General features: G+C 42.8%; 1 protein-coding gene across 3 annotated transcripts in view; it reads left to right on the plus strand.

Moving 5' to 3' along the window:
• The window catches only part of KCNC4 (potassium voltage-gated channel subfamily C member 4), a 57,001-nt gene that overhangs the window by 43,978 nt on the left and 482 nt on the right, over nt 1–12,541 (plus strand). Inside the window, exon 4 of one of the 3 annotated variants that reach the window (XM_061632607.1) lies at nt 11,270–11,982. The exons of 1 other annotated variant lie outside the window; for it this stretch is intronic. In XM_061632607.1, coding sequence (XP_061488591.1) covers nt 11,270–11,289 — 20 coding nt within the window. In that variant the 3' untranslated portion in view covers nt 11,290–11,982. Of the gene's footprint in view, nt 1–1,258; nt 1,334–11,269; nt 11,983–12,541 lie in introns of those variants that run through there. One more of the 3 variants, XM_061632606.1, reaches the window with a different exon arrangement.

The following is a 12,541-nucleotide window of genomic DNA, read 5'->3' on the forward strand; positions in this document are numbered from 1 at the left end:
CTAGGCAGACCATATATATGGGGTGGGATTGCCAGTTCCTTCCCCGGCCTTTCTTTACCCCCCAGCATATGCTGGGTACTCATTTTACCGACCACGGATGGATGGAAGGCTGAGTGGACCTCGACCCCTTTTACCGGAGATTCGACTTCCTCCTTCCGTTGGAATCGAACTCCGGCCATGAGCAGAGCTTTGGCTGCGTTACTGCCGCTTACTACTCTGCGCCACGGAGGATCTTTATTTCATTCTTACTCCTCCCCAATTACAGCATTAAGAAGGACTACATGTTTGCCCTCCGACAAGCTGTGGAGGAGGGAGGGCAGACAAGAGGCCCACTGGATAAATATGCAGCTACTGCTGCTACTGCTGCAACTCCCTCATCCTCTACTTGATTGATCCATTTAAAGCTAAATGCTTATTTTCCAGCTATCTGACGACCATACTCTTTGTTTGCTGTAACATCAGTAAATGATGCAATCTTTATAGAACTGGATAGTGCACAAGAATCTGTAATGTTTTATGTGACTTCCATGTGACTCAGTTTTACTGGGACCTCCATCGTGGGTTGCTACTGTTAATTTTAGCAGGGGTTTCTGTGTGTTTAACAGCTTTAACAGGGCTTTGCCTGGCATGGGAAAATGTAGTTGCCTGAATGGAGTTGAGAGTCCTGAATACTCAGCATCTTAATGTACAGGTTAACAATGGCAAAAGTGACATCTGCAGGTACAGGTCTCTTCGCCACTGTCTTATTATTATTATTATTATTATGTAAGAGCTCTAAATTGATCTTCATGTTCACTTAGTTTTATTGAGACTGTCAGGAAGGGTAGCAAGAGGAATAATAGTTAGGCATACTATGCCAAACCTGCTAATTTAAAACTTTGTGCAGACCACTGAACCCACATGACATTTTCTTCCCTGCTAATTGAGCTGGATTAGATCCAATCTCTGGGGAATGATCACTCTAACCCATGCAACTACTGATCTCCTGACCCATCCCTGGGAACAGGATGCAGCTTTTGAATCAAGAGCACTCCCAGAGTAGCTGACCTGGGAAACATCTTAAGCCCGTAAAACAAGAAAGACATTCTAGCTCTGGTGGTTAGGCTGGTGATCCTCTTTGTCCCTTCAGTTTGCAGAATGTTATTGTGTTGTATTTTTTTTAAATTTCTGTTAATTTCTGCATTGAATATCATTTCATGGGAAAATGGGATACTACTTAAACAGAACACATTTTAAAAACTCTTTCTCTGGAATGCAGAAGGACCAGCACTTCTCATAAGAGGGTGATCCTTTACTTGGATTGTTTCATGGATGAAGGGTGAGGACCCAACCCATTTTTGGAATATGGCTTCTGCTTGCCTCTGTTGACATCATTTGTGATTGAGAGTCCCTTTGACTGGAAACTGATTGGTTTCTGCCTATTCCCAGGGAGAGCTCTTTTGTTTGTTCCAGGAATTTGTATTTGTATTTTCTTCTCAACGGAGGAACAGCTCTGCAACTATGCCAGCACCTGTATACACACTCTGTTGCAGGAGTCTCAAGGAAGGACATAATGGGAACACAAGAACTGACTTGCTATTCAGTATCCATCTAGTACAACATTTCATTTCCAATTATATGACCAGCCATATGTCATAGGAAGTTCATAGGCAGAGCATGATGTACTAGCTTTAGTGTGCTGTGGCCTCCCTTCCAGCAATTGGGGGCATGGCGCTTCTAATCACAGAGCTTCCATTTGCTCTGTCATAACAACTAATGGCCATTGACCAACCTATCTCCCATGAATTTGTCTAATCCTTTTGAAATGGGGAACAAGGCATTTATATTTAGGGCTGTGTCGAGATCCTTGGACAAGAGGAGCAATGCACAAGCAAAATACATTGTATATTAATGCTGTTGTTCCATTTCTCATAATACCTTTGTTTTCTCAAAGGAGCCCGGGGAGTACAGAGAAAATGGAAAGACCAAACTGTTAGCTGGCCAAGAAGTTTAAATGTCATGGCAATAATTGTGTTGCCCAGAAATAATTTGCGCTAGTTGTTTTGCTGCCTTGCCAGCAAGACTCCTTTGTGCTTGCTTACTTACTTACTTACGATGAAGTAAAAGAGCAGCTGGATCAAATGCAAGATTAGCATAAAGGGAAGCCTTTCTCTAGCAAACATTTGACTCCTAATACATTTATTGAAGCACAGAACTGTAAGCCTTGGACATATCTCACTTGCATGCAGCCCAATTCCATGGAGGAAGAATCAAAATACGCCTAAAAGATTAGACTGTGTAATACAAGAAGCAGGTAAATGCATATAAACTTCATGCCCTGGTGTTAATTTCTTACCTTTGTGTGACAGTAAAGAGGAACCTCAGAAAAAGGGGAGGTGAGAACTAGCTCAGTTCTGCTTTGGTGTTAGACTATATGGCCTTTTAAGGTTGTAGCCCTAAGTGCACTGACTTGGTAAGTATCCAGTTGAATGCACTGGAATTCCTGAGTAAGCATGGGTAGATTCATGCTGCATGTTTTCTTAAATTGTTTGATCCCCACTCCCTTTCCTTCTGGGAGGGCCATAGCTCAGGGTTTGAGACCAAACTTTGCATGCAAAAAGTCCAACTTCAGTTCCTTGGTATCTCCAGGTAGTGCTAGGAAACACTCGTGGCTGAAATCCTGGAGTCACTGCCAGTCCTTATAGGCTGAGCAAGATGGGCCAGCAGCCTAATGTGGTCTAAAGGCAGCTTCCTATGTGTTTTTTTGTAATCCCGTTTTTAGAAGGAGGGACTAGAAGAAGTGCTCCCTACTTCAATTCTCTGTGAGAACATGGAATGATCCAGGGAGATTTCATTACTTTTGACATCCTTATTCCAGATTGCTTCAGTTTCACTGAGACTGGGAGTTTTCTTCTTCTTTTTGAAAAAGGGGGGTTGAGGGTTTAGTTACTTTTTTCTTATACAGATGGGGGACAGTACCTACACTATTGTGGGTGGAAATTGCACACTTGTCTATTTTGCCACACATACAGTGCTTTGCAAAAGTAATCAGACCCCTGACCAATGCTCTCATATTACTGAATTACAAATGGTATGTTGTAATTTTGTTCTGTATGATATTTTATTTTGAAACACTGAAACTCAAAATCAATTATTGTTAGGTGACATTGGTTTTATGTTGGGAAATGTTTGTAAGAAACATAAAAACTGAAACGTGTTACTTGCATAAGTATTCAACCCCAGTGCTGTGGAAGCTCCCAGTTTACACAGATGGAAGAAATTGCCCTATTGAAGACATAGTAAGTTACCTTACTATTGACCTCCACCTGTGAACTATTAAAGTTGCTGTCACATTGTCAGGATAAAAACCCCACTGTTGAAGGATCATTGGTCAGGCTGTGGATCTGAAGGAAATGAAGACCAAAGAGCATTCTACAGAAGTGAGAGACAATGTAATACAAATGCATAGATTCATTAATCGGCAAAAAACCGTGCGGTTTAAAGACGTGCCAATAGCCAATAGATATTTCTATCAAACTTTAAAAAGCAGGGAAATTGGGCAGCTATCGTGAATGCATTGGGGGAGAGGAGACCTGCCCTCCTCTCTATTGTACTGCCCTACAAATTTGTCAAAATGCAAACAAATTTGTCAAAATGCAAACAAATTTGTCAAAATGCAAACAAATTTGTCAAAATGCAAATAGAAAGTTTGGTATTTCCATTTTCTGTGTACTCCCAGGCTCCTTTGAGAAAACAAAGGTATTATGATTTTTAAATCATGCCTTTTAAAGTTTGACAGAAATATCTGTTGGCTATAGGTACGTTCTTAAACTGTTAAGATGTGGGTTTTTTTGCCTATTGATGAATTTCTATATTTTTTAATCTGCGAGGTAAGAAATGGGATCCTGTGCAAGTTGAGAATGGATTGATCATTTGCATGCTTATTGAGTTCAATAGGATTTCCTCCCCTGCAATGCTTACGATAGGTGAAACTGACCATGGGGGGTGGGGAGGGGAGGAGGGGGATGGGTGCAGGCTTGGGGAATGGGGAGGAGTGGGCAGGGGAGGAGGAAGGAAGAGGGGAGGGGAGGAAGAAGGAAAGGAGGGGAAGGAGGGGAAAGGCAGGCCTGATCAATTGAGTTCAATGGGATTTACTCCCATGCAGTCATAGTTAGGGTAGGTAAAACTGACCATGGGGGAGGAGAAGGGGGAGGGGAGAGGAGAGAGAAAGAGGAAAGGAGTGGAGAGGGGAAGGGAGGGGAAGGAGGAGGAGGGGGAAGGAGGGCATTGGAAGAGGATGGGGAGGGGAGGGACAGGGGGAGGGGCAAGAGGGAGGAGGGGAGGGCAGGTTTGATCATTTGCATTCTTTTTGAGTTCAGTGGGATTTACTCCTGTGCAATCATGCTTAGGATAGGTGAAACTGACCTGGGGGAGGGGGAAAGAGGGAGGGAGGAGGAGGGGAGGAGATTTGGTGGCACTGAGCAGAGGGAAAGCCCATTTCCTTTCCAAAACAAAAACATTGCGTATAATATCATTGTTTTTAAGCGTTTCTCCTACCTTTCTGTTCTACAGCAGACACATGTAGCCTCCCACCCAAATTTAAAACAAAGCTGTCCCTGGCCACATCCACACCAGACCTTTATTTCACTTTAGACAATCATGGCTTCCCCAAAAAGAATCCTGGGAAGTGTAGTTAGTGAAGGGTGCTGAGAGTTTCTAGGAAATGTCCTGTTCCCCTCACAGAGCTTTAATCAGAGCAGCTGATGACCCATTCTGGCCATTGGAGTTCTGTCAGGGGAATTGGAGTCTCCTAACAACTCTCAGCACCCTTCACAAATTACACTTCCCAGGATTCTTTGGGGGAAGCCATGACTGTCTAAAGAGAAATAAAGGTCTGGCATGGGTGTGGCCCCAATTAGCCAAAACAAACTGCTGTGAGTCTGGCTTTTAGAACACTGACATGTGGTTCTTACTGAGCATGCCTGCGCTTACCATTGACTCCAATGCTAAATTTCTTAAATTAATTAAAAATCAGCCAGGCATTTTTTTAAACTTTTAAACTGCAGAAGATGAAGGTCAGATTATAGGGCAAGGTCAGTAATAGGATTAGTTCACAGGAACTCTGTGAACATGGCTGACTTTTAATTAATTTCAACAAATTATGAGAACTCTGACAGAAAGAAGTCCAACAGGGGTCTGAACTTTTTTTCTCTATTTTTACACGTTGAATTCTCAAGTCTCTCTGACTGTTTTGTGTATTGCCATGAAAATTTAGAGGGTTGTTAAAAGCAAGCGTTTCTGAGTTCAGGACCAGTGCTTGGAAAAGTTACTTTTTTGAATTACAACTCCCATCAACCCCAGCCAGCATGGCCACTGGATTCGACTGATGGGAGCTGTTGTTCAAAAAAGTAACTTTTCCAAGCTCTGTTCAGGACTATTAAGTTTTGTAGGTTTTGTTTTGAAATTATCTTCTGGGAAACAGCAGTATGGCATGGGGGGTATTTTCAATTTAGCATTGCAGAATGTGAAAAAATCCATGCTGGCTATAGTATACAGCCACTCTTATGGCTGTATAATTAGGAAAAGGGTACAAAATAATATCCAAGTGTTTGGATATCCCAGTAAACACAGCTGGATCAATAATCAGGCAGTGGAAGCTGCATCACACCACTCAGGCACTGCCAAGAAAAGGCCATCCCTCAAAACGCAGTGCTCGAACAAAAAGGATACTTGTGAGAGAAGTCACAGAGAGGCCAACAGTCACTTTGAAGGAGCTACAGATTTCAGTGGCTGGGAGTGGAGTAATGGTGCACCAGTCAACCATATCAAGAGCTCTGCATAACACTGGCCTGTATGGGAGGGTGGCAAGAAAGAAGCTGTTACTCAAAAAGTACCATCTGAAAGTATGTCTGGAGTTTGCCAGAAAGCATGAGTGTCCCAGCTGCAATGTGGGAAAAGGTTTTGTGGTCAGATGACACCAAGATAAAAGAGTTTTTTGGCCAAAACTCAAAACGCTATGTGTGGTACAAACCTAACACTGCCTGTGCCTCAAGACACACCATTCCTACAGTGAAGTATGGTGGTGGCAGCATCATGCTGTGGGGATGCTTCTCATCAGCATGGACTGGGCATCTTGTTAAAATGGAAGGAAGAATGGATGGAGCAAAATACAAGGAAATACCACAAGAGAACCTGCTTCAGTCCACTAAAAAACGGAAGCTTGGGAGGAAATTCACTTTTCAGCAGGACAATGATCCCAAGCACAAGGCCAAAGCAACATTGGAGTTGCTCAAGAAAAAAGGTGAATGTCCTACACTGGCCCAGTCAAAGTCCTGATCTCAATCCCATTGAGATTCTGGTGCTCTTTGAAAATTGCTGTCCACAAGTGATGTCCAACCAACCTGAATGAAGAATGGGCCAAAATCTCTCTGACATTGTGTGCAAAGCTGGTACATACCTACACAAAAGACTTAAAGCTGTAATTGCAGAGAAAGGTGGCTCTACCAAATATTAATGTGTAGGGATTGAATACTTATGCAAGCAACATGTTTCAGCTTTTTATGTTTCTTTCAAACATTTCACAACATCAAACCAATGTCACTTTACAATAATTGATTTTGAGTTTCAGTGTTTCAAAATAAAATATCATGCAGAACAAAATTACAATGTGCCATTTGTAATTCAGTAATATGAGAGCATTGGTCAGGGGTCTGATTACTTTTGCAAAGCACTGTACACATGCTTGAGAGTTGCATCTTGCTGTGGTTTCCAAGCATATGGTACCATGGCTAAAATTACACTTGTACAGTTTTCACACATGATAAAAACTTAGGGAATCTTTGGGCCTCTACATGTTACAGGATTACAACTCCTATCATCACTGACATGCTGGCTGGAGTTGATGGGAGTTGGAGTCCTACATCATTTGTAGAGCCACAGATTCCCCATATCTGGTTTATGCTTTTCCCACCCTACCCTTGTAGGGAAAACATTGTGTGCGAAGCTGCCCTAGTGGTTTGGAGTCTTAGTATGTCAAATACTGAGCCTTCACATCAGTGCCAATCAATGATCTGCTGATGCTCTAAGACAGCCTTTCCCAGCTAGTGGGCCACCAGATGTTGTTGGACCACAACTCCCATCAGCCTCAGCCAGCATTGCCAAATGGTCAGGAAAGATGGGAATTGTGATCCAACAACATCTGGTGACCCACTAGGTGGGAAAGGCTGCTCTAAGAGAACCTTTTTATCCCACTGTTTCTTATTGAATGGGGAGGGTTTCCTCTTCATTACCAATGCAAGCTTTTATAAGCAACAACTGAATTTCATAGAATGTGCCTTTCCTGAGAGAGATCCCAATCAGCTTACAGCAAGTTCACACATTCATCACTTTATGGCAGCACATTACATGGTGCATTGTATGTGTGAAACAGCCATCACAAAACAAACAACATGACAGAGCTTTCGTATCACCTGCCATCATGTCATGAACACCATCATTTCTTTTTATCAAGGCAGTTCACACAGCCAACTGCAAGTCAGAGTATCTAGTCATCAAGAGATGAAATCATTACTGATGTACATGCATGTGTAAACCAGCCTGTAGCTTATTATGACAAAGTATTTGGCCATATTAAAAAACCATGAAAGCTTGAAGCACAAAGTATAACTATACAGAAGATAATTCATTAATGTTCAGTTTCTCATACACAACAGCTGGTATAGCACAGTGGGGAGGAGAGCCTGGCTGGGAGTCCAGAGTCTGTGAGTTCAAATCCCCGCTCATGTCTCCTGGGTGTCAAGGGCCAGCTAAAGATCACCCCACAGGGAGTGGCTCAGGGGTTACGTGCCTTGCCAGCGGTGCAGCCGTGGGCAAGCTGCATAGTCCCAAGGAGCCCAGTTGCCCCCCAGCTGGCAGTTGCGGACAAGGAAGGGGCTGGCTTGTGCAGCTGTGGCAAGCTGAGCAGGCCCTAGCCAGCTGGGGAGGACTAGCCTCAGAGGGAGGCAATGGGAAACCTCCTCTGAATACCGCTTACCATGAAAACCCTATTCATAGGGTCGCCATAAGTCAGGATCGACTTGAAGGCAGTCCATGATGATGATGATTCTCATACACAGCAGAATTATTGCTTTCCCTTGACTTTCCTTCATGTCTTCCAACAGCAGGATTATAGGCAAAATTCAATAGATGAAGCTTTGCCTAGCAAATAATTGCAATGATGGGGAGAGCAGCACTTGCTGGACAGCTCATACAGCTGTTAATGGCACATATTTCCATTAGTAAAAAAGGGTTATCACCACCATGAATGCAATTCTCATAATTGACTGTGCTGTGATATCAGTAACAGAAGGATAACCATTAGTGGATTCCAAGCAAAGGCTAGCCTGGCAATTAAGGCTGTGGATGAAAAATCCAGATATTGGCATTTAATTATTGACTGAATGCCATAAAAGCTTGGGCAAGCCACTCCACTTTATACCTAAGTATCTGACTTGTAAATTTAGGAAAATCCATGCAATAATTTCCTCTCTTCCAAAAAAGTAAGTTCTCTGTAAGAGGAAGATTCTATCTATTACTGTCTGGTTCATAGCCACCCAGAAAGGAGACGGTAAGAGTTATTATTTCCAAGTGTTTTAGATAACAATTCTGGGCTTTTTAATGAGAAATATGATGTGTAACAGTTGCCTCAAAGGAGCCATTTTATTAAAATAGACATGGTCTATGGACAAAATTAAAATTCATGGGTTGTATTCAATGTAATGCTAAGGCTAAGGTTCTGTCAGTGCAGGGATTTCTCCTTGTGCAACAGAATGCTTTCCCTCTCTCCTCCCCCTGCACCCCCCCCCAAATCTGTGTTAGAGATTTCCCCAACCCTGCAGAACTTCATGGGTTGTATTCAACATAAGGCTAAGGCTCCATCAGTGTAGGTTTCCCCAACCCTGCAGAGCAGATCTGAGGATGGCATGGGGGAGAGGAAGGAAATCCCCTTGTGCTAGCGATAATCACTGCACTAGTGCAAAAAGTTAGTTGACCCATATGTCCAAATGCAAAATATTTCCATTTTGTTTATTTACATACAGGATTCTAAAATAGGAGAACTGTTTTAAAATTAAACTCCAAAAATAAATAATAGGAATGTTGCCAAAAATTGAAATTCCTGCCAGAATACACTGTGAAAGAACGTGACCACCCTGTTCTATACGATCTCCTTTTGCTTTATATACTGGCTTCATATGCCCAGGTCATGGGCTAACAAGGGTGGTAGTTTCCATTTTTTACTGCTGGTATCTAATAAGGAACTGCTTCAAAAATAACCATAATTAAATAAATACCTTTCTCCCTTCCTTTCATTTTTGCATTCTAAGTGCTACTGAATCAATGGTCCAAGAACTGGACCAACAATGATTATTGGTTGATATGGGCATTGTAACTGACAAGTATCTTTCCATTTGACTTCCCATGCAACATGTGGGCTACTGCAGTCTAAAGGAGCTCTTAAGCTCCCATTTCATTCAATTGATATATGTTAATATAATGTTATGAAATTATGTTAATATAATTTTATGATTGTGTTCCTACATGTCCTTTCTGTATGGTTAACAAGGAGAAAAGATTTGAAAGACTGTACAATGAAAGCAGAGATATTCTGCTGCTCAGAGTAAGGGTGAACCATCACTTGGAATACCTACTTAGGAGATTATTCCAGGCTGTTCAACCTACATATTATTAGTGAGCTCAGTCCCAAGGGGCAGTCACAGCCTAACCAGAGTTGTGGATTCTTTATGAGCGCTGTGCTCAGGCCACAGAGGATTCAGGTAGAGATATTTCATCCATGACACACAACTGAGGTGCCTATTTAGTGAGTCACAGCTGGCTTCAAGTTGGTTAACTGGTGATTCACCATTTCAGATGTATGCGTATGCACATGTTGTAAATTTTTCTGTAAAGCTGGGGTGCAAGATTCTCAGCAAGGTTTAAAAATCCACTCTTAGATATATTCAAGATTAGATTGCAAAAGGCAGTGTGTTATAAGAGCATTTATTGTTGTTACTTTTTATACCTCCTAATAGTTACAGCACAGCTGGTATAGCACAGTGGGGAGGAGAGCCTGGCTGGGAGTCCAGAGTCTGTGAGTTCAAATCCCCGCTCGTGTCTCCTGGGTGTCAAGGGCCAGCTAAAGATCACCCCCACAGTAAGTGGCTCAGGGGTTACGTGCCCTGCCACCTGTGCAGCTGCATAGTCCCAAGGAGCCCAGTTGCCTCCCAGCTGGCAGTTGCAGACAAGGAAGGGGCTGGCTTGTGCAGCTGTGGCAAGCTGAGCAGGCCCTAGCCAGCTGGGGAGGACTAGCCTCAGAGGGAGGCAATGGTAAACCCCCACTGAATACCGCTTACCATGAAAACCCTATTCGCAGGGTAGCCATAAGTCAGGATCGACTTGAAGGCAGTCCATTTCCATTTCAATAGTTACAGTAGTATTATCCAACTTAGACACACACACCATTTCGTAATCAGGGCTTGTGCTTTTAGCATGCCTGCCTAGTATGTAGGCTGATTCATCACTTCCCTAAAGTTTTATAAAAATAATGCTGAAATAAATAGTCATTCAGTGCAGAACTTGCATATTGGCCAGAAATTTACATACTCGTGATAAATGCTTACACATAGCCTGAAGTACGAAGTAGGAAACGGCCCTGGCTTTTTACACACAGATGATACTGTATAAAGAATTTAACTTAATATGATGGTTCTGCTCCTTCCCTAAGAGATGATAACATGGTGTAGTGGGAATTTCTCAAGTGTCAGGGGCATACAGGCAGGGTAACAATGCTTTCACCCTCTCTATGGTTGGTTGGTCATGGTGCTGTCAGTCTCCACTGAGCCTCTGTCTTCTCCCTCTGACTCAGCCAAGCTACCATATGTGCTGTCTGGGCAATTTCTCCAGCCTTTAGAAGGCCGAATGAATCACCACCGCTCTTCCCTTTGAAGCACCTCTGGATTCTCCAGCGCGCAGCTCTCATTTTCTCCCTTACTTTTTAAAAACCATTCATGTCTAGGAATCAATGGGAGGCAAAAAGTATCTCACAGTATTTTCAGTGCCAGGTCTCTTAAATCAAAAGAGCTGAAAAGATGCCCTCCTGTCTAACCAGCTCCAAGGCAAGCTTTTGGTCATGGGACACAGAGAGACAAGCTTAAATGAAGCGTTGGTTGGAAAACTTTCCCCCCCTTTTCTTTTCTTTTTTTGCCTGTTTGGAATCTTTTACTGGGAAAGAATCTGAAAATGCTTGTTTTTGCAGGACTGTTGAATCCTCAGTGACTGTCACTAGAAGCTGGGATTGGCTCAAGCAATTATCCTGTTAGAAATGTAAACAGGGACAATGTAAGCTGGGAGGACCTTCCTATTTGCTGTAATCCTGCTTGCTGTGTATTCAATGTATAAAAACATGACCAAGACATCCCAGGGTTTCTCCACACTGCCAATGTCATCATGGGCTCTCGTCCTGCACAAGCACCTGAACTCTTCCATCAGCAGCCTTCCCTTTTTATTGTGTTGACTGACTTGTTGGCCGGCATATCTGCTGCTCCACTGTAGTAACTTAAATGGCTCCTGGACCTTGTCATAGATGGACGTTGCTAATCTTAGATACTTTCTTGCAGGCTCCTGCAGATGCTTCAGTATGTAAGTGCTAAGCATTCTCTGCAGCTCTTATTTTTTAGACTCTACCGTGTGTGCTCCAAACTTCTTCAGTGGAAAATTCCCTTTCTAAAAATGATATTCATGGAATTGTTTGGAAATTTGAACGCACAGGATGTTGAGAGAAGTCTCTACTTCCTGACAAGTATCTTGTGGATGAGTACAACAGCAGAGAGGCAGAACCATTAGACTGGAGAGGTGGTTATGTTTTTTTCCAGTGCTGTTACTGCATCTCAGATGGTATTTAGTACTATTGCCCTCTGTGCTGTACACTTGCCTCTTCCTGTCAAACTGTACTAGAATCTTAATAAAGAGATATAGGAGATGAGATCTAACTTGCTTTCCTGCTGTTGCCTTTTCTTTTATTCTTGGTTACTGGGAAGGTTCAAGCAACCAAGTCGCTAGAATGAAGTTTTACTGGACTGCTTTGCCAGTGATGTGGACCGTAATTATGTAGCCAAGACTCTTGTGTCTATGGCATGGTCTCCTACCTTCTGCAACATCTGTGCAGTGCTCTTGTTGTAAAAGCCTAGGCACTCATCTACTCATTTTCACATGGCTCCCATCACGTGTTAACTAACTCACAACCAGGCCTGTAGCAAGCCTAAAAGTTTAGGGGAGGGGAGAATTTTTTCTGTAATAAATGTATTTATTTGTTGTAAAAAAATGGGGGGCAGAAATATTTGGGGGGCAGACACCCCCTAGCTCCCCCAGCTATGGGCCTGCTGACAGCTTCACCTAATTGGGAGTGTTTGTACAAAGATATCACCACATATTAAGAACATAAGGCTGCAAGATCAGGCCAATGGCCGATCTAGTCCAGCATCCTTTTCTCACAGTGGCCACACAGATGTCTGTGGGAAACCCACAAGCA

Source organism: Rhineura floridana, chromosome 6, assembly GCF_030035675.1.
Source record: "Rhineura floridana isolate rRhiFlo1 chromosome 6, rRhiFlo1.hap2, whole genome shotgun sequence".
Classification (NCBI taxonomy): Eukaryota; Metazoa; Chordata; class Lepidosauria; order Squamata; family Rhineuridae; genus Rhineura; species Rhineura floridana.